General features: G+C 45.5%; 1 protein-coding gene and 1 long non-coding RNA gene across 4 annotated transcripts in view; one reads left to right on the top strand and one right to left on the bottom strand.

Moving 5' to 3' along the window:
- Positions 1 to 1,177: 1,177 nt before the first annotated feature.
- The window catches only part of LOC134643774 (rho guanine nucleotide exchange factor TIAM2), a 47,098-nt gene continuing 21,917 nt past the window's right edge, over positions 1,178 to 26,358 (bottom strand). For 2 of the 3 annotated variants that reach the window (XM_063496324.1, XM_063496325.1), the window contains exons 2-24: positions 22,338 to 22,496; positions 19,766 to 20,857; positions 16,752 to 17,220; positions 15,943 to 16,121; positions 14,612 to 14,836; positions 13,395 to 13,580; positions 13,157 to 13,300; positions 10,418 to 10,483; positions 10,153 to 10,231; positions 9,928 to 10,017; positions 9,469 to 9,693; positions 9,143 to 9,237; positions 6,848 to 7,036; positions 6,104 to 6,172; positions 5,887 to 6,012; positions 5,226 to 5,334; positions 4,966 to 5,145; positions 4,728 to 4,846; positions 4,526 to 4,634; positions 4,383 to 4,441; positions 3,846 to 3,936; positions 3,665 to 3,752; positions 1,178 to 3,560 (exon numbers count right to left, since the gene is read on the bottom strand). In XM_063496324.1, coding sequence (XP_063352394.1) covers positions 3,002 to 3,560; positions 3,665 to 3,752; positions 3,846 to 3,936; positions 4,383 to 4,441; positions 4,526 to 4,634; positions 4,728 to 4,846; positions 4,966 to 5,145; positions 5,226 to 5,334; positions 5,887 to 6,012; positions 6,104 to 6,172; positions 6,848 to 7,036; positions 9,143 to 9,237; positions 9,469 to 9,693; positions 9,928 to 10,017; positions 10,153 to 10,231; positions 10,418 to 10,483; positions 13,157 to 13,300; positions 13,395 to 13,580; positions 14,612 to 14,836; positions 15,943 to 16,121; positions 16,752 to 17,220; positions 19,766 to 20,851 — 4,542 coding nt within the window. In that variant the 5' untranslated portion in view covers positions 20,852 to 20,857; positions 22,338 to 22,496 and the 3' untranslated portion in view covers positions 1,178 to 3,001. The remainder of the gene's footprint in view (positions 3,561 to 3,664; positions 3,753 to 3,845; positions 3,937 to 4,382; positions 4,442 to 4,525; positions 4,635 to 4,727; positions 4,847 to 4,965; positions 5,146 to 5,225; positions 5,335 to 5,886; positions 6,013 to 6,103; positions 6,173 to 6,847; positions 7,037 to 9,142; positions 9,238 to 9,468; positions 9,694 to 9,927; positions 10,018 to 10,152; positions 10,232 to 10,417; positions 10,484 to 13,156; positions 13,301 to 13,394; positions 13,581 to 14,611; positions 14,837 to 15,942; positions 16,122 to 16,751; positions 17,221 to 19,765; positions 20,858 to 22,337; positions 22,497 to 26,358) is intronic. The other variant, XM_063496326.1, reaches the window with a different exon arrangement.
- Positions 9,960 to 16,840, top strand: LOC134643812 (uncharacterized). Its single transcript, XR_010096401.2, has 3 exons — positions 9,960 to 10,054; positions 10,174 to 10,247; positions 16,742 to 16,840. It is a non-coding gene; the product is annotated as an uncharacterized LOC134643812 (long non-coding RNA).

Here is a 26,358-nt window from a genome sequence, read left to right as displayed (position 1 = left end):
TGAGCTGAGCGTCCTGTTCCCCTGAAGGTGAAGTCAGACTGAAATGAGTGAAAGGAGGAAATCTGAGTATCATCACAGGAAATGATAATGTTCATGAAAGAAACACGACTTCATGACAAGAACAAAGAGAGTCTGCTGGGCTAGGTATGCCTGTAGAGCGTCTGTAGCTCGTGGACCGCTGCACACGGTGTCGGTGTTTTAATGTTGGAGGGTAGAGCGTAAAGTGGAGAACTGGAGGCAGGGGGAGGATAGCTGCCCAAGACACATACAAATTCTGAAAGAATAAGATTTTATTATCTCTTTACATTAATAATGAAACCTGCAGAGAGCACAGGGACCTCAGCTTTACTCAGCAGTGCACAGACAGAGCTCTGCAGCATCACAAATCCACTTCAGTGAATCTTTTCTGTTTTTCCCTCAAAGCTTTACAGGTACTCAGTGAGCAGCTGGGGAGAGTTTTGAGAAAAGTCAGCATCTTCTATGCAAACCACGGCTAGCCGCAGCTAACCGCCCCCTAGCAACCAGTGGTTGCCGGGGGGGTTTCAGCTGGTCACTAGTGTTAAGTCAAATTGTTGAATGTTGTCATTGTGTTTCTTAAATTTGTAAAGTCTTAGTTCAAGCAGTAGGATCAAAGCCATTCCTTTGATCCTGACCACCTTTCCAGCCACTCTGTGCTGGGGGAGGTTTTATTGTAGATACATCCTATCTGAAAGATCTGTTTCTTGTGTTGTAAGCTTCCTGCTTTTATGACCCTTTTGGTGAGCAGGAGGTCACACAAACGCACCCCCATGACACACACACACACACACATTCTCACATACACACACACACAAGTTCTTGCACACACGTACACACACACAGTGCCTTGTCTTAGAACCATTGGGGGGTTTTACGGTGGGAGGTGCTTGTGTTGTGTTGTATTGTGTGAACTGTAACAGTTTGAATAAATAGCTACGAGGAGAGCTACTCTTTGAAGGATTTGGGCTAGAGACAGGTGAGGAGCATTGCTCCACAGCCTGGTTCTGACCAAAGCTTCCCTCGTTAGCGAGTTAAAGACCGGTTGAAGATGTTCTGTTTTGTCTTGTGTTCTTCATGAGGAATAAGTCTCTAAACTAGCGGGGCCTGTGGAAACACAGGGACTGAATAAACAGCAATAGGAGGAGCATTTCAGGTCAAAAATCTTTAATTAAATATTTTTTTCATTTATTTGCCTTTAACAAATATTTAAGAAAATAAATTACCAAATACTTTAACATTTTAGAAAATATAAAACACAAATATAAAATAAAAACACTGGTGTCTCTCTAGTGCTTGGTCAACAAAACATTACAAATATATAAATATAAAAACTCGACTGAAGGCTTTGATCCAGCAGCTCCAGATTTTTCCAGAAACGGCTTTTGTCAAGAAAGTTTCTCTGTTAGACAGAAAACTTCAAAATGAGTGCTGCACACAAGAATATTTACAACACAAGAGTTTGACAGCTGTCGCCGTGTTCGGGCAGCAAGTCCAACATTCGGTTCGGTCCATCATTAGCGAACAAGATGAAACTGAGCTGGTTGGACCCTTCAGAGAGACGCTTGGTTAAGTGAAAAGAACTGAGCACCATGTTCTCTGGAGGAATTTTTAAAAAGAACACTCCACAGTTTCTGGAAATTTTTGTGAGGTCTGTAGTTTGTCTCTGAGACAAATGATTCTGTTTGTTCTTTGAGGTTTGTGAGCTGTGTTAGCGAGATGCCTGAGATGGGTCTACAGTTTCACATCAGAGCCTCTGTGAGAGAAAAAAGATTCAGAATAAAGTCGAAAAATTTGGTATAAATTTACATTTTAAAAGACAAATTATTATAAACTCGTGTAAAGAAAAAAACACTTTTCAGGCTGAATTTCATGCAGGAATTTCAGTAGTTTGATGATAAAATCGTTTTTAGAGAAAGTTATATTTAAAGATGTTGATGGAATAAAGTTTTACTGTGAGGGCACCATAAACTTATCGTTTTAAAGCTGAAGTAATTTATGTAAAGAAAATGTAAAATTAAAAAAAAATTCAGAAAGAAAAAAAAACACTTTATGCTTTTATTTTTTATTTAATAGAAAAAGTCATAATTTACTAAAAAAAATTGAAATGAAAAAACTAAAAACTGCTTGCCAAATGTTTTTTTTTTTTGCATAAATAACGGTAATTTTAAAGGTTAAAAGGTAATGATATTGATATTTAAAAAATAAAGGTGCACTTTTGTGGAAAGAGGTCACATTTCTGAGAGATCAACCTGTAATTTTATGAGAATAAAATCTTATTTTTAAATACAAACAAATCAAATTTCTTTTTGAGACTAAAAACAAACAAAAAAAATCATAAATTAAAAAAGAATTTTAGGAATTTAAGAACTTACATGAACTGATGTTTCACAGTGACATACGTTTTCTTTAAACATTTACATTTTTCTTGGACTTTATTGTCAGACTCTTTTCTCTCACTTTCCGGTGACGTTCGACTGCTGTTTATTTTTGTTACCATTAAATCACTGGTGAGCTTTTAATGCTGAATCAGAGAGATCAGTAAAAAAATCCCAGATTGGCTGATATGACTTCCTCTTGTACAAAAATTTGTTATCATTCCATCTCCAGACCTTTTTTATTTGTTGGAGGTTTCAGTGTCACGAATCTCGCAGCCAATCAGAGGGCTGGACAGATGTCCTGCTATCTCACTGTCTCACTGAGAACAGTTCAAGTGTTGGAGAGATGAAGATCCTCTCAGAGGGTCAGTTAGTCTGTCAGCGTTTCCTTTGAAGTAGTGACCAGTGATGACCTGCAGGAGGCGATGTGTGAGGAATGAAGCTGCTTCACACTCTCGAAAATGACCCGAACCTCGTCAGATGGCACCTTTTGGTCAGCGTGGACCTCCATGTTCAGGTCTGCGGAGCAGGTGTGATAAACTTCCAGCTCAATCGTCTGGATTTATTTAGACTCCCCGCATTGTGACCATCCTCCTTGTGTTAGCATGTTAGCTTTGTCCCTGCACTGCGGGCATGGCGGCGGTCGTCGGTAACCCCAGCAGGGGGTCATAGAAACAGTCCTCGTTGATCATGGAGGTCATGCTCTGAACGCTGAAGTCTCTCTCCAGCAGGTTGCTGAGGTCCTGCAGATCTCCAGGACTTCGCCGTAGGCTAGAGCTCCGCTTATTTTTCTCCTCCTCACTTATAGATGTCCCTCTTTGCTCCACCTCCTCCTCTCTGAAGTTGAGCCTCTGCAGCTGGGCCTCCAGCTCGCTAGTCAGGGAGCAGAGTCTGCCTCTCATCCCCGCAGCGGCACTGGAGCTGGAGGCGTGGCTCGGCAGCAGAGGCTCTGAGCACGTGTCGCCCAGGACGCCGTCAGACCTGCAGCTCTCCTGCAGCTGGTGAGGAATTGTCTTCTGGGTGTCAGAGCGGCGCTGCTGCCTCCTCCTCCAGGAGGCGCTTCTCTCAGCCGTAGACAGCCTGCTCCTCCTCAGGGATCCCACAGGAGCTCGGTCTCTGAGGAGCAAGCGCAGGGCTCGCAGCACGCTGGCCTTTGTCTCCAAACCGCTGAAATACAAACACAGAGCTGAAGCTTAACATCATCATGCACAGAGCCGAGAACCTCCATTGTGACGGAGAACCACCACAGGAACTTGATTGGCTGTCCGTACCTGCTGCACAGCTGGAACACCGTCTCTGGTCGTCCCTCCACTTCAGACCGACTGTGAACCAGCTCCCACACACATGGGTCCTCAGAACCTACACACAGCACAGTGAGCTCAGACCGTCACCTGCTGGAGAGCTGCTGCACCAGCACTGCAGTAACAAACCTCACTCTGATTGGTCACTCACCTGTGATGTTAGCCGGTCTGACCTGGACCGCTGAAACTGGGATTAACCAGCGGAATCTGAAGGGGTCAAGGTCAGCTGATCGGGACGAGGTCTGTGAGAAAAAACACATAAAAACTGACAACAAGAACAGGTGGAGGTGTTTTTTTTCTTTTATTCAGTGACATCACGTTGATGTGTTTACAGCTGAGGAGCCAATCAAGGACGAGGATTACATTTGTAAAGACAAAGAAGCAGATCATCTCTCCAGAACCAGGTTAAAGTTTTTCTGAGATGATCTTTAAAGAAATTAATAGAAACCAGCAGTTGTATGGAAGCCCATTACTGCCAATACAGGAAAAAACAGATTAAGCCACATTGATTTTTATTGATATTTGACTTAAAAACTAGACATTTTTGGCCTCCATCTTTCTTTTAAAACCTCACAGTGTTTTTATTTATTTAAATGTCACTGTATTTTTTTGTTTACATTGGCATAAATAGACATACAAGTCTGTTCAGTTATACAAATTAGGAGATGAAGAGTAGACGTGCACTCACCATCTTCTTCTTCAGTTTGCTGTTCTCACGGTAAACCAGGATGACGGCTCGTTTGAACACTGAGGACAAAGACAGACTTGTGTTATTCTCCATCAGTTATCACCTGTGCAAGTGAAGAAGTGTGAAGAAGAGACTTCACCCACCAAACAGCGTCAGCTCTGGTTCCTTCCTCAAGCGACCCAGAGAGGGCAGTGGGTTCAACCAGACCACCGACGAGTGGACCAGAAACTCCCCCATCGAGATCTCCGTCACCTGAGGGTGGAGGAAAAAAAAAACCTTCAGGGTACGTGATGCACACTGGTGACGCTCAAGTGTGTGTGTGTGTGTGTGTGTCATTGTGTTTACCTGTTTGTCGGCTCCGCTCTGCTCTGCTGCCAGCTGGTCGAACACGCAGCCGTAATCCTCATAGATCTTCTGCATCTCGTTGATGTGACTCGCCACCTTTTCCATTGCTCGCAGCGCCTCTGAGTGGATGACAGTGGAAGTGCAGCCGGTCACAAAACATGTTTAAATACAATACTGTGAGGTCTGTTACCTCTCAGGTGTGTGTGTGGGTTACCTGTCAGGTGTATGTTTGGGTTACCTGTCAGGTGTGTGTGCTCGGGGCTCTCTGCATCTGTCAGGGACACGAGCTCTCGGAGCAGCAGCGGATACTTCAGGACTCTCTGAACAGGTTTGATCAGGTATGATTCCAGGGAAGATGAGTGCTGATTGGTTGGATTTCTGGCCTCCAGGAACTGTTTGAAGGCTGCGTCTGTTTTGGCTGCGTCACAGGTGTTCAGGGTTAAAGGTTAAATGGAGTGCTGCTTAAATGAGTTTAAAGTGCTCAGACTGTGTTTTCACCTCTTTCCAGAACTTTCTGGACTTTGATGTGATTCGCACAGAAGCCACTGTAGAGCTTGAAGTGATCGGCGTAGTACAGAAATGATCCGCCCAATGGGAAGAGGAGTTTCTGATGGAAACACAAATGAGGTGTGAAAAAACTAAACCCATCGAACAAGCGAATAAAAACTTTTGTTCATTAAAATATGAAAATTCTGTTTAACCGCATTTAAAATATTGAAACATTTAAAAAGGAGAAATATGTTAACAGCTTAAAATAAATAAAAATAGAGTTAATAAATGAATAAAATGTACAAAAAAAATAAAAAGAAGATAAACTGTGAAAAGACAAAATATCCCAAAAAATATATACTATGTATAAAATGTAATTAAATAAATTATTAAAAAATAACTAAAATAAATAAAAATAAAAAACTAAGTAAAAAATAAAATAACAATAATAATAATGGACCCGAAATGGAGTAAATAAAAGATATACCAGTTTTAACAATTGGAAAAAAAATGCATAAAAGTAAAACATCACAGGGCCCAAATAAATCACTGGAGCTTAAATAAATAAAATAATAAAACTTGCATGCATGCACAACTAAAACAAAAAGAATAAAATAAAAAAATAAATGAAGGAAATAAAATCTGTCTGAGCCAGCTGATGGACCTTCACCTTGAACTGCTCGGGGGTTTCCAGGCTGCTGAAGTTCGGACAGGCGGCGATTCTCTCCTCCAGCGTTTGGAGAAAAACTCTCTGAAAGTCCAACATCTCTGGCAGGCTGCCGAACAGCGCCTCCATCTGACAAAGCGACAGAGAGACACACTGCGGTCAGAGTCCACAACCACAACCTTCACTTCACAACCGTCACTTACTGTCGGCTCGTTTTTACCTCGTCTTTACTGAGGAACGTCTCCTTCTGCAGGGGGGTCAGGTAGATGTCGAACAGACAGACGAGATCCTGAAACAGAACCAAAAAAATGTTCAGATATTAATCAAAGTCTAATTTCTTTTTTCAAATTTAATTATCGGCTCTAATCAAATATTAAGATCTTTCCAGTAGTTTTAAACACACAGGTTTAAAGATATAAAGATGTTTAAGCATACACTCTAATTAAGACAAAAATATTAATATAGCAGATTCTTTTAATATTTGTAAGGGACCCATTTTATACAACCATTTAAAACTAAAACTGTACAAATTGTGTGTAAAATCATAAGTATAGATTTCTTTATCACTTTAACATAAAAAAATTGTTTCTGTTTTATTTTATTCTATAAATAAACTGATAAAAAACTGGAGTTTCACACAGTTTTTTCTACTCCTGGTTTAGTATGATGTCACAGAGAGGAGAAATCCCCAAAATGGTAATATCAGGGGCAGCCAATCAGAAGAAATCTAGACGTAAGTGGGAGGAGCTAAAACAGCATGTTTCAGACAAAGGATAGGGTAAAGGGTTGAAGGTCCAGAATAAGATAAGGAAGGATTATTTTGAACTGAATCATGCAAAGCTACTCTCGTAGAGACAAAGAATAAAAACATGGAGCTGAAAATGAGTCAAAACGCGTCCATTAACATATCAGATGTACTAGCAGTAGTACCGCAGTAGTACTACTGTTGCTGTTGTATTCTGACCTTGACGTAGGACTTCTCGGTGTCGACCAGCTCCTGGATGACTTTACGCAGACGCTGACACACGCTTAGGTGGGTGGGGCTCACCGGCTGCAGGCTGACCTCTCTGCCATACGGGTTTTTGGGGCTGTCGCCATCTCCTGTCTGGCCTTCTGGAAAGGTCTGGTAAAGCGAGTAGACCCGGTCTAAGTTCTGGGAGGGAAACACAGGAACCAAAGCTCAATGAAATCATTCAGGACAACACCACTGTTCATGTGCTTGACAATAAAGAGGAAAAATCAGAAAACAGACCCCACCCCCCCGGTCCTATTATAGCTGGGGTATTCTTCAGCTCCCACATGACCGTGAATTAGATAAGCAGAAGAAGATGGATGGATCCCAGGTGGAAGTCCAGTAACTGATTTTTGTTCCACTCACACTCAAACTTGAGTGACAAACCGGAGAGAACTGTGGCTCTGAGTCAGGAGAACGAGGATCAGTGGAGCAGGAGGTTAATCTCTCTGCTGGATTTCGGGGAGGTCTGGGAGGCCGCTGAGCCAGAGATGAGGTTAAACACACAAACACCAAAATCCAGACAGACAAACACAAACCTGTTCCCAGTCTGAGTGCCGCTGCTGCTGCTATGACCCTGACTGAGGACGAGCTGCTAACGAACTGGCTGCCTCATCCGTCATCATAATCTGAGCTGCCAGCCTCTAACGCAGCGCCGACAGCCTGATGAATTCTGAGCTCCAATGTGCTCACCCTGAAGCTGCAGAGCTTTTGATAAGCGGTGAGGAAGCGTCGCTGCACTTTAAACTCGAGGAAGGAGGAGCGCCCTGAGATCTGAACATGTGGGGAAAAGACTGCCCAGAAATGTTTAGTTCAACTGTTCAAGGAGGTGAGGAGCAGTTTAGATGAAGAACTAAAGACCCACCTCCAGGTTTCAGCAGAGCAGATAACGAACTGGAAGATGATCAAACCCGGGATATTAATGTGCACACAAGTGCATCAAAGGCCTAAACAGCAGCAACTGGTGCTTGTTTGGAGTTGAGTTGAAAGAAACCAACGAGTCTTTGGATGATCGAGAGTGCAGGATTGACCTTTGACTCCAAAAACACTGAAGATGAAGATCTTTAGGTTAGCGCGATCACAGCGTGACAGTTTTATTAACTCGAACAATCAATTAGTTCATGAAGAATCAAAAGATGCTGTGTAAACAGAAGAACCTTTTAACAGCTTCACTTTTGAGCTCCAGGACTTGTTTTTATCTTAATTTTTAAATCAATTAATTATCTCTGCTTTTTCAGGGTGATTATATTTGATTTTATCTCACTAATTGGAATATTAGTCTCAAATATTTGTGTGTTTCAGGGTCTTGATGTTTCAACAAGAGGTTTCCCGCTCCTCCAGGAGGATCCTCGTCAGTCCTAAGGCATCTAAACTGTTTCACGAAGGAGCAGCTGTTTGACTCTGAGCCGCCCCGGGACATCTGAGGCTGGGATTACTGTCCTGTGCTGACATTCTCTCAGGTGGTGACGTGTTCCTATTGTCCTACTTTCTGTCTGAGCAGGTACAACATAGTCCCGTGGGCGTCTGTACACGTAACGCTGTGATAGTGGCGTGTACAACCGTCTCACACTGAGAAAATCTAAAGCACAGAAAACACACCAAGTTTCAGCTCTACACCAACCAGCAGCCCGTTTACCAGCAGGACGACGCCGTCAGCGGGACGCCAACAGCCCAGGCAGCTTGCCACCTCTTCCAGGAGCCTCAGCAGCCGCTCCAGGAGCCCCACCCCGGGGAACACCTCCCCTCCATCCTCCTCCTCTTCCTCCAGAGTCTCCCAGTCCTCCTCCATCGGCAGTACCCAGCACAGAGCACCCATGACGAAGGAGTGAAACAACGACGAAGAGGATCAGTTGGGGTCGGAGGTCACCTGATACTCCTGCCGCCGTCGTCAGAAATGAAGAGGCGGTCACAAACAACACCTACAAGTTGTGTTTCTCCAGGGAAAAACGTTAATCCCTCAGCTCTGACTTTACAAACACTTCTGACTGTGTAAGCTGGATTATCAGGCTGACCAAAGGTCATGTGCACAGAGGTGGGGGGTGGAGCTCCAGGAGGCACAGGAGGATTTCTGCAGGTAAGTCTGAGCTGCCTTCTTTGGAAACCAATCACATCCTCATAAAACTTCTTGATTTCATATGACGGGGTTATCGCCGATCAAAGCAAAACACAAGCGGCTTGGTCATGAATAACATACAACCATTTAAATACAATCCAGATGTTCTCAGACTGTCACAGACTGAAGCTCACCTCCTCTGAGGGCTCGGTGTCCTGAGGTATCCTCGCAGAAGTGTCATCGAAAACGGGAGGCAGGACGCTGTCTGCATCTGTGATGACAGAGGAATCTGTGAGATGAAGAAGAAATGTGATCTGTGATCTTTACAGGAGAACTCCTGCTGCTTTAACTGGCCTTCACAATAAAAGCCTTTGATTCTGGTTTCTGTAAATGAATCTGATCAATAAAACAGCTGTGACTAAAATGGTTGAGTTTATATTTAAAACTGGAAATCGGTTTGATATAAATGTGAAATGTGTCTGAACATTATGATGCTGTTACCAGAGCGTCTTTGCTGTACCTGTGATCCAGGTGTGGATGTTCGTGGCCGGTGGTTGGCGGCCGGGGTGGAAGGGGTCAGCGTGGTCGGGCCAGAGGTCGGCAGGCTCTTCGGCCTCAGGTGACTCATCCCTCCTCAGCAGCAGCTGCAGCTTCTGATGTCTGAAGAGACTCTGCAGGAGGTCCAGGTCCAGTCCAGACACAGGAGCGCCGTTAACAGCCAGGACCTCGTCTCCGGCCCTGAGGCCTGATTGGAAACAGAAAAATTAAACTGCATCTTTTAAAGTTTGTTAAAGTTTCTAAATTTTTTAAAATCCTAAACACAGACAGGGTTTTTCTCATTCTGGAGGTGTAGCGCTGCACAGGTGACAGCCTGATAGCAGAGCCTCGAGCGCCCCCTGCTGGACACCTTCAAAACCTCAAACTGTCAGAAACGCAGGGTCTCCCTCAAAATAAAACCTGAAACCGTTCTCTGTTTTACCGTCTCTGGATGAAAGTCCCAGCGGGTCCACCTCGCTGACGAAGACATGACTTTTTCCCGCTCCGTCCACGTGACCCGTCACCGCAAAACCTGCAGATTCACAGAAGAAGAAGCACATCACACACAGGTAAATATACTTATTATTTATCCTCTCAGAACACAAACCAGTCATGTTTTTATACGAATTTTATTTATTCAGTGATGCACAGAGTTTTTCTTTCTCACCGAAGTCTTTGTGGCCGTCAGGTCGACAGATGTTCAGAGTAAAAACACCAACAGCTGGAAGCTGCTGCTCATCACGCAACTGAAAACACACACAGGTGAATGAGCCGGGAGAATGACCTCGCAGGAATCATGTGAATACAAATCCAGTAATTATCATCATATTTCAGTCTGCAGTCATCCAAATAACATACAAAATAATATCTGTTAGGAGTTCTGCCCGCAGAAAAAAATTAAAGAGAAGTTGTAGGTAAGTCAGTGAACACACCTGCAGATCTGCACTATGACCGGCAGGGGGCGCTGCCTCCATCTGTTTGGGAGCACAGTCCAGATTCTGCAGAAGAAACACAGAGGAAGAATTTTACTTTAAATTAAACTTTTAACTCATCAGCACAGGTTTTAAAGGACTGAGCGACCTACGAGGTTTACCTTCAGTTATTATAACCGATTAGCTTCTATAAGATCTGATCAGTAAAATCATCAATGCATTTGATAAAAACATAGATAAACTTAGGCTTTAAAGGCAGAAAACTATAAAATCATTAAACTGATAGGCAGGTGATTCTTAAAATTCAGACTTTCTCCACAGGACTTAAAGCGACGAGGTGGACTGGAAAATAAGAAAAGCCTGTGAAGAATCCGGAGCTCTGATTGGCTGAAAAGATCACAGGAGATGAAATATGGAGACAAAAGGGTAAAGAGGAACAGTGGGATACAGAGGAGACACAGGGGGAGGAAGGAGGTTAAAAGGGGAGCAGAAGAAAGAAGGTGGAGGTCATGTGACAACAGGAGGTGGGGTTTGGTGGGGAGGTCATGTGGAGAGGAGGAGTGGGAGTCATCTCCTGCCTCCTGTGAAGGATTAACTCTCAGGAACAAAGAAATCCTGGCAGCCTGGAAGCTTTTAATTCTCAATCACCTCCTCCTCTTCCTTCTCCTCCTCCCACCTCCTCCTCTTCAGAAGGAGCAGCAGGCAGCAGGTTGCCCTCAAAAAGCTGTACAGTTAAACAAACTGTCCTCCTCCTCTTTCTCCCACCTCCTCCTCCTTTTCCTCCTCGGCGAGTTTGATGGGTGACAATTTTGAACACAAGTATCAGTGTCACATCATCTTCCAGCTTTTCCGGATTGAGTCGTGTTTTCTCTGAGCGATAACCTGTTTCATATTTGCTTAATCAGCAAAAGATCAGTGACTCCTGCTTCAGAGTCGCTCACATCCACCCGAGTGTTTCCTGACGGTGCTTCAAAGGAGCGACGCGACTTCTTTACACATCATGATCTTTAACCAGTGAGCTGCTTTCTACAAAGTCCACATAATGTACTGCTGTAGTCAAACACAAACACACACAAATACACACACACACACAGTCATGACTAAAGACAAACTAAAAATACTCCCTCCTATATTTAAACGTAATTAAAAATGATCAAAGACTTGGGATGTTTAATTCTGTCCTGCATCAAAACCTAAATTAGCCCCAGGGAATCATGGGAAAAAATGAGCAGGTTGAGCTGCGCTGAAATTACAGGTTTGTGAAGCCGCCATCAGCCTGCCTGGAGTCTGGGACCACCGACTGACACTGAACACATCGGCATCATCATCATCGTGGACTCACATGCCTTTCCTCGACACCACCTTAAAACATCCACAGCAGTCGTGACTGTGGTCTGAGTGGACGGTTGGACACAGTGAGTCACATGATGACTGGAGACCAACATTAAGCAGGAAACACTCGTCAGTACGAAAACTTCTGTTTTCTGGAAGGAATCAAGGATTTTACAGTAATGACCCCCACCCCCCGACATGGCAGTGAAGTGGAGGCGGCAAGTTCCGGTAAGTGTATATCTCCTGCAGAGTCGACACAGCGAGCAGCAATCAGCTCCACATGTCCTCTAGTGGAGCTGCTCCACCCAGAAACCACAGCCTGCAGCATCAGATCTGATCTGAAAGCAGAACCAGAATGGAGATCCAGCTGCACACAAACATGCTGCAGGTCTGTCTGACCACAAGTGCTCAGCACAAAGAACAAACTGCCGCAGGCCTGACTACGAACACCTCCATCAAGCCTGAAGACGTCTCTGTCCACAGAAAGACCTTTCTGTGTTACCGTCTGCTGGGCTTCAACACACAACAAGTAGAGGTGCAGCAGCTCAGAAGGCTTTATTACGCCCTACATTCATTACATTTTGAAGGAAAATGAATTATGGTAATAAAAAGTTGCTGGAAATAAATCATTCTGACTTTCAAGAGCAGGACAGTATACAAAAAGCCCTCTAAGCTCTCTGATTGGTCGGTTTTGTGTAAGATGAAATAAACAGCTGACTGATTAGGCGTTCAGCTCGGAGCAGGACTCTCAGTCGAACAAAGGCAGCATGTGGCTAGAATTCCCCTCACCAAGGTATCCACAGATGTTTGGCTCAGAGCGGGAGTTACTGCTTGGAAGCATCCTGCGCAGTTCCTTGCTCAAGGGCAGGAGGGAGCAGGTAACGTGCTGCGATTCTGCAGACGCTGCAGCTATGAAACTATGAGACAGTTTTTCCACTGAGCGTGTATCGGCTCAGTTGAATTGCGAGAATCCAAGCCAAAGCAAAGTGGCGCTGACAGATTTATCCTCCGGACCCTCAGAGGCCAAAAATAACCCACTGTTTATCACGAGGGGACCGTCAGGAGCCGGGCATGATGGGAACTGCAGCTGGATGATGCACTGAGGAGAGGCTAAACTTAGCCTCGTAAAGACAGATGACAGCACGCTTCTTCTGGGCTGTTTTTAGAGAGCAGAGAGGAACAACGAGTTCAGCCTGAATCAGACGAGCTGATTTTATTCGTCCACGTGAAAAGACTTCAGAGTAGAATGTTTCTTAAACCTCTCTCTGACTCCATGTGAATATTTCACCTTTCAAACTATTTTCAGAAGGGTGCACGCTGCCTCACCCTTCTGTTAGGAGTTCTGCCCGCAGAAAAAAATTCTGCGGGCAGAAATGAACTGGACAAGAGAAGGGTGCAGTGTAATACCTGGTGAGCTGAGTGTTTGCCGCCCCTGCCGCGCCTGTTGAGATCATTCAGGACCTTCAGGGAGGACGGCAGACCCCTCCTCCGGTTTCCTCCCGAAAGAGACCGGCAGCGCCGCCTCAGTGTCGCCTCTTCTCGGCTGCACACCTGTGAGAGTCCAGAGAGGCAGATTTACCGTCTGGTTTAATTTCCTTCTTCCTTTCATTTTTTCAAAAAAGGGAAGCGTCGAGCCTCTACTTACCAGAGCGTGGAAGGAGGACACGGAGAAGACTCCCAGGCGTCCCAGCATGCTCTTGGAGGGCCTGCTGGCCACGGCGAGGAGGCTCTTTGGGTTTGGGAGCTCGCTGCCCTGCAGGCTGGACAGGTAGCACCTGAGCCTGAACAGATCCAGGTTCAGTTTCTCCAGATTCTGCTCCCACTGCTGGATCTGAGCACACACAGGGTCACACATAAACACAGCTTCTGTATAAAAAAACGATAATAACTCATCAGACGGCCATGAAAACCATGAAACATGGTCAGTGAGTCATGGCGAGGCGCTGAGAGAAGCCATCTTTTCTCCATTCACTCATCTGGTAAAGTGTATTTCCTGGGTGGGGCAGACTGCTGCTGCTGTCACTTCCTGCTTCAGTCTCTGTTGTGATGAAGTTATTTTGTCCCTTACTGTGTGATTATCACCCACTGGCCCTCATCCCTCCATCCTGTCCTCCCTTTCATCTCCTCTCCTCTCCTCTCCTCCCCTCCTTCCTCTTCTCTTGCTGGACTCTCTCCAATAAATCGAGGCTCTCCTTCTCCTCCTCTGTTTGCCCTCCCCTCTCTCTCAGTAAATGTGTAATTGAATGTTGAGCAGGAAGATTAGCCTCTAATCTCAGAGTTCAAACTGCAGTGCTGGGATCAGTTTCACAGTTCAGAGGAAAGATTAGCAGGTTGCTAAATGATACGTTCTCTGTCTGCACATCTCTGTCACTGGAAATTAACAACAAGAACCAAGAAATCCGCAAAACAGCCTGAAGCTAATCTGTGATACGACAAAGTCCATCCACAGACTCAGAAACTGCACGTTCATCAAGATTTACTGACAGGTCTCCTCTTACAGCTGTTAGCTGATGTCCTTTGAAGCAATGCTGATGAAACCTAACTGACTCACACTGATGCTGAGCAGAAAGGAAACCCTTAAACTGAAACACAGTCTGCTGCACAGTTTCAGGGTCGTCTAATTTCTCTGCAACAAACACAGAGACAGCAGCAAACGTCAGACACTGAAGGTGTCGTGAAGCTCAAAGTTGTGGCACTTTGACCCAAGACAACAGGGCAAGAGTCTGATCTGATGTTCACGTGTGCTTCACTCAAAGATGGCTGTGAGGGTCATTCTAAAACATTGCCCATATTCAGGACCGGCGTAGGTGATAATACCAACATGCTGTCCGCCCTGACCGGACCACTTCTCCCCACACTCACCTGGCTCTCCACCGCCTTCCTGCTCTTGGGCTCCTTGATGATGGACAGCTGCAGCTCGGCCATCTTCTTCATCTTCCCATCCATGTCAATCTTGTGGAGCAGTGAGTGGCTCTGAGAGCGCAGGAGGCGCAGTGTGTCCTCCTTCCCCTGACGCTTCACCAGCAGAGAGGCGCTCGCTGAGTGGATCGCCGTCACCCAGTTCTCCAGGTCGGTCTGGCTGGTGGCCTGGAGGGCGAGACAAGATGGAGTCAGACAGATTTTAAGCAACAGAACAGTATTAAACTTTGAGCCTCCTGCTTTATTAACTCTGAATATTCAGCTGCTGATTGCACTTTATTTTAACAACAAAAACCTTAAATACAGAAACTTTTAAATGTAAATTTGCTGCTGAAAGCAGGAACCAACGCTCAGTCATCCTCTGATGGTCTGGTTTCTGCGTTTAAGCAGCAGACTTAATGTCCTGATGTTAACAGCTGTTTTTGTTTACGAGGGGACGTGTGGCAGGGTTTAAAGCTCGCTCTTCATCAGGTCATCATCGTAAAGAGGAACATTTGTTGCAGTAATTAGCTGGGTGTCGTGATTCCCATTAGCAGGCTTTCAGCCTTCTCCGCTCTTCATCTTCAGCTGCTTTCAGCCCTTGACAAAACCTCCACCTCCTCCTCTGGGAGGAGGGTGATTTGTGTGTCTGCAGACTCTGTTGCAGGAGTCAGAGTGACTCTGGGAATCAAGGGGAGCTCCTAAAAGTTTGAGGAGGTGATCACAGGGATAAATTATTAAATCACATGATGACATCACCTTTACCAACGAGAGTATGGGTAAAAATCAGATCCCCGCTGACCTCTGACATCCAGACTTTTGCTGCTCATGTCATTCAAGATCAACTTGAAGGAACATCAGGAGTTTATCCGGGGCCTCGACACATCTGTGCCTCCTCTTCTTTGTCGGAGTAAAAGTAAAATCTACTCTTTGTTTGTCTGCTTGCTCCTTGGTGTGGGTGGTGTGGAGCTGGCAGCAGAGGGGGAAATGCTCACAGTCATTACCAGGAGAAAGACACGCCGAGAAAGTCCCACAGTGTGGATGTTTGTGGTGAGAAAACCAAAAGCTGGTGTGACGCCACGCCCCGTTCATTCACGCTGCTCACAAATGAGCCACAGCGATGGGAAAAAAGATGGAGGCAGCAGTTGGAGGAAAGCGATCACAGAATGAAAGAATGAAGAGAAAACCTCAGAAATGTCCCAACACCACAGCCGCTTATAGAAACCTGTGCTGGTGCTGCATTCAAGGATACTCCAGTAAAATCATGTTTTTCTGTGCGCGGGCGGTTCCCTCACCTGGAACAGGTACACGTCTCCATACGAGTTGCTCAGACAGAAGACATGCTCCTTCCTTGGGTGCTCAGGGATGGCCTGGACAATGCTGTCATCAGCCAGGAGAGCGTAGCGAGGAGAAAGCTCCTGGTCGGCGCTGCCGCTGCTCCTCCCGTATGTCTCGTAAAACAGCAGAGTGCAACCTGAACAGACAAAATCCATCGTTAATTCTATGTTAAATAGTTTAGTTCACAGAGATTTTATAAATTTTTGCTGTTGATGCCACAGATGGTAAAGACTTGAGCAAAATGTTTAACATGAAACAGAACACTTATTTTTACATTTTTGATCAAGTTTCATTTAGAAGTGCCTTAACCTGCATTCTCTCTGATGCCCAGCAGGGGGCGACTCCTCTGGTTTAAGAAGAAGTCCTAACCTTCTCTGTGCTGAGAGCAGAAGTGATAAATGTTTGTTGGTCGGTTAACAGTCAGCTCAAAAACTACTCGTCAGTATTTCCTGAAACATGCTGAATCTATAATCAGCTGGCTGATTATAGACCTTCCCACTGCCTAACTGGAAACATCCAGACTGGTTAATGTAACCTGAACGTGACACTGCGGAACCTGGAAACTCACACTGTGCCTCAGGTGCACAAAGACTTTTTTGCTGCCTTGTATGCAGCACAAGCCTGATTTCAGCTCTAGCAGAGGCACTAAAGGCATCACCAGACTTCTCCTACACAAGTTTTCTGCCCTTCACTGAAAATAAGATCAGATCTAATCCTGAAACTTGAACTCATCTTTCTGTTTTTTGGTCCTTGCAGGCGGCCGTACCTTTCAGTGTGACCCAGTAGTGCCTCCACTTGCGGCGGGCGACCAGCTCCAGCTTCCTGTCCTTGTTAACAGTGATGAGAGCTTTGAAAGAGAGCCATCCGGCCCGCCGCACCACACCCTGCTCCTTCTCAAACAGGACGTCCAGCTGCTCCCCTCCTCCCACCTCCACATCCCCATCCATCTCTTCCTCGTCCTCCTCACCCTCATCTCCGTCCCCCTCTGATGGCTCTGTCCTGTCAGCCGTACTGCTGCAACCCATCTCCAGCTCCTGCATGAAGTTCTCATAGATGTTCTGCCGCTGAGCATCACTGTTGTGGTTCAGACTCCTGGAGGAGCCGCAGTGGAGCGTTGGGAACTGGTTGTGGTTCAGGAAGTGGAGAGGGTCAGAGGAACACAGCGTGCTGCAGCTAACAGCCCCAGCATTCAGTCCATTGATGAAGACATCGGCTGTGTCGGTGGCGAATGGCTCCTGCAGAGAAATCACAGAGGACTTTATTTGACTGCTGTGATTCCGTCTGCAGCCACTAGAGGCACACAGCAACACAGCGCTCAGCACCAGGCAGTATTTATGTGTTTGTTTCTCTATGTTTATGAGTTCATTTTCCAAGCCACAATTTCCCCCTCTGTTAGTATTAACTGGGTGTGAATATGCTGCAGTGTCAGCATTAAACAAAAAAAAACATCACTGCTCTTGAGCCAATAAGACAACCTGCTGGTTTTAGAGGGCGCGGGTTTGATGCCCACTCTGACTTTACTTTAAACCTCCAACTGAGTGACTAGTCCAGGTTTGTGCAACACTTTTGAGCAGTTTTCCACATTTAGCCGTCATTGTGAGGTGACAGTGACGACATGTGGAAACTTGCTGTTTATAGACAGGCAGAGTGAGTTGGTACCGGTCTTATCAGTCAGTGCGGTAAGCTGTTTGTTCTTTAGAGAAAAATCTACCACGCAGCTCTTTTATTCCTGAGATAATAGTGGACTTAAAGGATCCTGGATGTTTACTGAAGTGCTTGTCCATGCAGTCACTGTATCAAACTCCCCCGTATCAAACACAGTGCTGTGATTGGCCGAGCAGAGCCAAGCCCTCATGGAAATCTAAACAAGGGGTAAATGAAACGTAAGCCCTCAGATCGGTCTGGTTCCAGGTTCCCAAACATTTCTTTCTCCAGTGTCAGCATGTGATATTTTTGTTTTGGTGCTTTCCCATGAAAAGCTCCAGGAATTTTCCAAGAGATCAAAGTTCCTCCAGCACTGTGATTTGTTTTTGATGAGCAGGATCAAAGCCCCGGAAAGACTGAACAATAAAAAGTCCACTGTGATGTATCACTAGGACGTCAATCTCAGAGAGCAAAGTGATTGATGATCGGTAAAATCCTCTCTGCTACATCCTAATTATCGGCGATCATTAAAAAAAAAAAAAAAAAACATGATGTGTGGTCTGTCTGCAGAGTGTTAGCACACCTACCATCAACCTGATCTGAGCCCCCAGAGACCGCCTAGCACTTTCTAAAAACTACTTGACAGGTGAACAGATAAACCACCAGCAACTAGTTATCAGCATCTTTCAACCAATCAGATCAATGAAACACCTACCAGGACACATCTGTTCCACAATGAAAATCCTTTGGTGCCGTACTAGAACAGAGTTTACATGATGTTCGGCTTTTTTCAGTCAGTCAGACAGTCAGTGACATCCATGTTGGTCCTGGCCTCCTGTGCAAAAGCTAATCTAAATCTGAAGAGCTTCAAACAAAGACTGTAACTGTGGCCACACCTGGAGAATGGTCACAGGTGAGGTTATGGATGCTCAAAGGTGCAGTTTGGCCTCCACTGAAACCAGGAAAGATGGATTCTCCTGTGACTGTGACACAAAGCTGCAGAGGATTTAAGCTAGACTGATGCTTTCAAAGGGTTTCTGTTCTGTTCCTCAGGGATTAATAAAGTTTTCTGATTGTGATTAATAATCCGGCACACAGACTGCGGCACTCCAGTGAAACATTCACACGGTGCAAAGAAAGCTTTTTGGGTTAAACATCTTAAAAACCTTGCAGACGAAACAAAGACAATGAAGAGAGCAGATAATAAAAGTTTACTCGTCAGTCCTTTGATGTTTGCTGTGCGTCTGGAGGAACTTTTCTCAAGTGTGGGAAAACGAGTCCTCATGAGGTCACGCTGATGTAAGGGTGTTACCCAGGTTGTGGGGGGTGGGGTGTGTGGGGTTTCCAGGGTGAGGAAACTACATCAGCGTCTGATTTCATTATCCCCGTCATCATCAGCACTGAGTTAAAAAGCACGAACAACAAGCTTCACTACTCCAGCTCCCTCACTGCAGACAGGATGTGACCTCATTCTGCTGGCTGTAAACAGGAAGCCAGGCTTTTTTGGAACAGCTCTCACAGAGAAAGCTTACCATCAGATTACTGATGTGTGATGATGTTTGTAAATGGCGTTCGTACTTAACTCCATGTGTAATGTTGTTAGTCATGATGAAACTTTAATCTAGTTCAACGACTTTTTTAAGTCTCAGGATTAAGGAATATATTCATTTTAAAACCAGTTTTAAGTTTCTCAGAATATATTTAAAAAATTATCTACTAATGAGTTTATAAAAACTTTTAAAGGGTTTTTTTTAGACTGAGTTTACTTTGAAGACATTTTAAGATATTCTGATGATCTTTATTGTCCTTGTTCTTTCTTTCTTTCTTTCTTTCTTTCTTTCTTTCTTTCTTTCTTTCTTTCTTTCTTTCTTTCTTTCTTTCTTCTTGTTTACAGGCTGTGATTATGTTCAAGTGATAAAAACATACACCTCTACTTTGTCAAACACTAGAATTCAAAGATTTAAAAAAATATTATAATTTTGTGCACTTTTATCAGGGATGTCAGTTCATGTCAAAAATCAACATTCTTAAATGTAAAAAGTCAGAAAACAAAAAATGATGTCATTTTGTCCAAAATGAGTGGCGAACCACTGAGCTTCACCCACAGCATGACTTCATTATCTTATTGTTTCTCACCTGGATCCTCCTCTTCTTCCTGCTCAGACTTCCTGTCCAGTCGCTCAGACGTCTGATTCGGCTCTTCAGGAAGTCTTTTCGGTTATTCCCGGCAGAGGTGGCGCTCGCAGACTCCACATTTTGGCAGGGCAGCATGCAGGAGGAGTAATGCTCCTCCATATTACCGGCTGATCCCTCCTCTTTCTGTGTAACATCATCCAGCAGCGCTGCCTCCCTGGCGGGGGTCCCAGCGTCGGTGGGGAAGGCGGGCAGCGTGTTGTGACTGCTGTAAACCCCAGGAGCTGAAATCAAGCTGAAATCCGTGAGGTCCGGCTGCAGGAGCTCCGAGTCTCCAATGCCGCTGTCCTCCGTCCGGCCAGAGGAGCAGGTGTTGTAACCTGCAGTTGCGGCAGCGAACACATTAGTCTCTGTGGTGGGGAAGAGGAGGCTGGAGCTAAATCCAGGTGAGATGTCCTCACCCTGAGCGGAGAAGAAGGTGTTGTAGCCGCTGCTGCTGGTGGCAGTGGTGTAGCCGCTGCTGTTGTCCGCACTCTGCCTGCACACAAACACGTTATCCGTCAGCTCGCCGTTCCCCCACGGCGAGTCGTACCAAGAGCCATCGGAGCTGAGCGAGCTGCCGTTGCTGGTGCGCAGCGACGCCTCTGCACCTGTGGCGGTGGTCGCTGCGGCAGTGATGGCGGGGAGCCCATTCAGGCTCTCTGGCTCCACCCGAGCTTTGGTGAACTCCACCCTCATGCTGCCATCTTTGCTGAGCAGCACCTTCGGGCTGCCGCTGCTTTCCAGAGATGCCCGCTCACCCCCCCCAAACTGACCACGCTCCCCCCTGCAGAGCCTCTGAGGAGACCCCGCTCTCAGCTTGGCGCCTCCTCGGGCCGCTTTAGGGGCTGGTTCGTAACGCCATGAGGTGTAGGGCGAGCCGGCCGTTGGGTGGTTCAGGTAGCTTTTCCCTCGGCTCCTGCAGCCTCCCTGGCTGCTCCTCCACCAGCTGCGAGCTGATGTCACCTCCTCCCTCCTGGAGGAAAACCTGAAGGAGCAGGAGGGCTTGGCAGGGGAGACGAAGCTGCTGTGGCTGTCTGCGTTTCCCATGATGACCTGGGAGAGGATGGAGAAGGATGACATCATCAGATGTGAGGCACAAAAACGAGCGACACAACAGCCAGGAAACACACACACACACACACACACACACACACACACACACACACACACACACACACACACACACACACACACACACACACACACACACACACACACACACACAGCATGTATTAAAGCAACAGAGATTTCTACACACAATACTACATTAAATACTACAGTCAGTACTAAAATACTACATCAAATACTACGGGCAGTATTATAATCAGTCCCACTGGAAGCCAAAATGAGTTAAAGACCCGGTGACCCCACGTTTGTGAACACACGTTAAACATTCACTCATTTACTGCCGTCCATTCTCAAACGCACAAAATAATCAAAGCATCTAAACTTCCTTCTTCCTTATCACAGCAATGTTACCCAGATGTCACATATTTATTTTCTGGTAGATTTGCAGATGATATTTGTAAGACAGCCGTCCAGCTGCAGTTCCTCTGGTGGCCACTTGAGGTCGGCTTCAGCCATGAGTCAGTGCCCTCCCATGCTAAAAGTCTGCGGACAGCTCGCTGTATTAGCGTGAGCCGATAACGGAGTTTATCTAAATACGGTCAAACCAGCTCTACAAACAAGTGTTGAGGCTTTAAAATGCTAATTTCAAACCATCAGAAGTGATCTCTGCACAGTTTCTATTAATGCGACATCCTGAAGACCTTCAGTGAACCAGCTGGATGTATACTCACTGCTGATTTGCTGATGTTAAGTCACATGACCGGTTCCTTTATCACCCTCAAAGATCTTTAAAGCTGTGATCTGACTGAACACCAAACATAGGATGGAGCTTCATCACGGACATTTAGCACACAGCTAACCTAATAGCTGCCTTCAGGCGAACCAAGAAAACTAAGTTTGGACCATCATGCTTATATTTGCTGTGTGTCAAACCATTTTTACACGTTCTCTGAGTGAAGTGACCTGAGCCTGCAGCATGACCCTTGACCCTGAACCGAGTCTGCACAGCGCACAGTACCACCTGCTGCTCTGACACCATCACTGCTGATGTGCTTCACATATGTTTTCTTCTTTATTTTGTGCAACCCACAATTCATTTTCACACATTCATTCACAACTTTTAAACCTTTAATTTTCTGATATTTTCTTGCAAACAGCTTTGCTCACACTGCTCTGCTGCTCAAACTAAAAATGCAGAAAAAAGCAGGACTATTTGAAGTTTTAATGTGAGACTCAGAAGACTAATGAAACTGCTCAGCAGAGCTTTGACTGTCAGACAGTCAGAAAAATCAATTTTCACTGAAAGTGAAGAGGAGAGATCTAAATGTGACATTTCTTTTAAAGTAAACCTTTAAAGGAACTAATCTAACGACTCTAAGTTTAGATGGTTTAAACTCAGAGGACAGATTTCTGAAACAAAGGTTTTTTTATAAATGAATAAAGTTTTTTTTTTTTTTTTTTTTACCTGTTTGTGTTTCAGACCCTCGGCAGCGTCTTCATCCTTCGTCCTGCTGCCTCCTCTCTCTCGTCTCTAATGAAGCTCTCTGCTCCGGCTGCTCTCGCGCTCTCCCTCCCCCTCTGTGTTAGTCTATGTGGATCGCCCTCTCTCTTTGCGCTGGCTCATCTGTTGGAGGAGAACAGAGGGAGGGAGGGGCCCGGTCAGCACACAGACTTTCCTTTTGTACGACTCCCCCACCCCACCCCTTCCTCCCCTTCCATGACGTCTCCACTTGAGTTTTTTTCTTTCTGAAAACCAGACCTCGCTCCGTCCTCTGTTTATTTTGGTTTTCAGGAATGCTGACCAATTTTCTCCACGGTTTCTCTCTGTTTTCTCCGTGACATTTTTTTTGTAACCGAGCAGCAGGCTGAGGTCATCACAGAGGAGCTATTTTAAGACCCTCAGTGTGATCCCAGAGATCTGGCCGCACGTTCCCACAGCGGGACAACAAACCGAAGGGCTGCCAGTGAAAATTACAGTCCTTACTGATTAATATGATATGTCATTAATATGACCATCACCAACACAGAAAAATCATTACACAAATCATGTTTGATTGGTGAGCAGCTGAGATCTATGTGTTAACTCACAGCAAAAGTAGAGCAAAGCCCATCATACAAAAACCAACCAGAGAATCAAAGTGTGATGTTTATATTTCCAAACATGTGAAAAAGACTGTTTTCCACAGGAGAGTATGCCTGTACCCACTCAACAGAATGACTCATCACGTGAGCACGATCCCCGAACTGCCCAGAGATGCATCGCTTCAGTCTGCATGACAAAAACACTGTGTGAATGAAACGAGCCAACAGTTTACTCTGGGATCTAACAGCTGGACCGTCTGCAGTGAGGCAGCAACCAGCTACTAACATCTGTGAGCAGAGGAAAGCTTTTTCTGTTTGAGATTATTATTAATTATTATTCCAAGATTCATTTTTCCTGTCGTGTTTGCTCTGATTTCCACTGCAGCTGCACTTAGGACGTCAGCAGTGTCTAAAAACCCTCAGAAATCATTAATCGTCTTCTGCAGTGCGATAAAGAGTTCCCTGGACTCATTTCCTGAGTGAGCACGGGAAGGGTCAAAGGTCACAGTGGACTTGATTTTCAGCGCGTACAGACAGCTAGCTCGGGCAGGACGACGCCCATCCTGTCCCACAGGTCAGCGCCACGGAGGAAGGACGGGGGAGGAGAGAGGAGAGAAGATGGCAACACAACGCACTGCTGGCTCCCAAAAGCATTGCTGACCTTTCACCTTTATCCACTGAACCGAGACGGAAAGTGGTGAAGGGAAACCTCGACAGCTGACAGATGAAGAGGGGCGAGAGAAGTTTAATTAGAGAGAGATGAAAGGATTTAAGGCCCCTCCCTCCAGGTGTCAGTGTCCTGGAGCTTCATGAGCAAACACTCCGTCCTTCGGTGCTCCCTGGATTGAATCTGAGGAGGTCAAGACCCGATCAGATCAGAAAAATCGGATCAATCTAACCTTCAACCTCCAAATCTTAAAGGTACTGCATCTCACAGCACAGGGATCTTCAGAGGACTGTTTGTGCTCAGCACGGCTTCTGTCCTTTAAAACGTTTCTTTTAATCTGAAACGATTCATTAAGGGAAACTTTAGCTAATCCATCCACACACTGAGGTCTGAGCATCTTTGCTAACCTTAAACCCAATGGCACGCTATGAGGAAACAAGAAGATGATAAAGTCACTGTTTAGGATCTAAGTTATGCGCATTTCATTTAAAAATCACAATAATTTCATGTTTATGTGAAGCTAAAGTAAGCCTTCAGCCATCCACGTGGGTTAAAGCATAAAACGTCCTCCAACGCAGAGGAGGAGCAACTATAAAGTCTTCTCAGAGACATCCAGCATCCCAGACTCAGAAAGATCATTCATGGCTCATTTTAAGGCATATAAAAAAGGACTGAAGATGTTTTCTGGTTGAGGACACTGACAGAGTTTAGGACACGGAATATTTCAGAGGAATGACTTCATGACACCCACGTATGATGATGGTGGGCCTTCACCCACCACTCCCTCCTCCCACCTCCCCCTCCAGCGGGTGCTGTTTTGTGTCTTGCTCTTCAGACGAGAAGCTCTGAAAGGAGAAAAGTCTGCCGGAGACTTTTGTCTGCTCGGTCCATCGGCCATCTGCCGGCTCACAGGACGCCCCGCCACGGGCAACCCCTCACATTCTTTCAAAACAAAGATCCCTCTGACACCCCACCCCCCACCCCCTCCTCAGGCAGGCGCACGGCTGCCATATTGGAGGAATTCATCAGATGTGAATTGAAAAGAATCTGATTAAAGTGCAGATTGAATCTCCTCTGAGTCCGTTTGGAGGAATGACACCTGTTCACCAAACGCATGTCCAACAGTTTCTTTATCTGGTACTCATGACGAGACACGCAGACCCCACCCCCATGTTTACAGCTGACTCGCTCACATCACAAAGAGCTTTTTGACTTTTGTTTTTACTTTTTACAAACGTGATTTTACTTTATGTTCAGCGTTCACTGTGATGGAACCCAAAATGCACTGTACACACTTTCCAACGGCCACAAAGACACAAACAAATTCAGGGAAAATGTCTCCACTGACTTCGTTGGAGCAGAAAGAGAGTGAGACCTTTGGGTCTGTGCGGGTTTGTAGGTAGTAAAAACTAAAAGATCTGCTTCACCATCAGCTGAGGATAAGCTGCAACCAAAAACTGTACATGGCTGCTATGAAGCCTCCTGTTGGTTCATGAAGTTCGCTTGTGAAGCTTCAGGCTGGGTGTTTTAGCCACTGTGGATCTGACACTGCATACGGTTACAACCTGTCAGTCTCAAGGCGTTGGTGTTTGAGTCTAATGTGACTTTCACTTCCAAAATTAACTTCACTGAATCCACAGCTGGCAGGAAGAAGGCTTGAACTCACTGACCAGCTGTCTGTTTCTCTGTTTGCCTCGCTGATGATTGTAAATTGGCTGCAGGTGTGAATGTGATGGACCGCCAGCCTGTCCAGAGTCTACTTTGTCTCTCCCACTGTGACATCTGCAATAGGCTCCGCCCCCCTCAGCACCCTGAAATTATTGATTGACCAAAGTGTTTTTGAGCTCAGAGATCAGATAAGCAGGAGGCTCATCTTCTCATAGACTTGTGAGAGGAGTCGCCCCCTGCTGAACATTACACAGAATGCAGCATCGATTGGCTACGCCCATCTTTACGTAAAGTTGATGCTGCTTTGCTGCACGTGCAGAAAAAACAAACAAACAAAACTCGTGTCTGCATTACGATCTACGATCAGAAACAGGACAGACCAGGACCGACCTCAGATTCGGAGCTCCCCCACTGCCAGCTGTTGGTTTCCAGTTCTTCATATGTTCAGATCACTTTGGGTTTCTGGTGATTTTAACATGAGTCAGACATAAGTGAGTGAGTGAAACAAACAAAATGTCCTGCCAGTGCAAAAAGAGATCCTGTGAAGGAGAATGACTCAGAGCGAGCGTTCCTGTGTTTAACATCACTTGTTAGGCGTTTTTTTCCCTCCTCAGTGCAGAGAAGCTTTTGTGTTGAGGCTAAGGGGACGCAGGAAACAGGAAGTCCAGATCAGCCGTAAACAGCAGGAAACTGAGACGGCTCCTGCAGCAGTGGATACACAAACACGCTGCAAACACTCAGCTTTTGTACTTGATATGCTGATCTTTGCTTTTATTAATCTTTAATGAAGTATAGCATGGACTTGATGAGAGCAGATAGATGAGCATTTGTGTGGGAAACATTAAAGAAAGGAAGTGATTAATCAACTGATTATCTGCAGCAGTCAGTTTTTCTTCTTTCAGACGCTTGGCGAGGCCATCGTGTTTATGAACCGACGGATGGAAAAACGAGCACCATCCATCAGGCCACTGTTCCAGCGCGCATCCCGTGAAGTGAAAACTCAATGGTGTAATTCAAACTTGAACGAAAAACTGCGCTCATATTTTAGTGTCATTTTACACACGTTTAT

The sequence above is a fragment of the Pelmatolapia mariae genome, linkage group LG15, assembly GCF_036321145.2.
Source record: "Pelmatolapia mariae isolate MD_Pm_ZW linkage group LG15, Pm_UMD_F_2, whole genome shotgun sequence".
NCBI lineage: Eukaryota > Metazoa > Chordata > Actinopteri > Cichliformes > Cichlidae > Pelmatolapia > Pelmatolapia mariae.
Note: the sequence above shows the minus strand (reverse complement) of the source record. Positions and strands in the feature narration are given on the sequence as shown.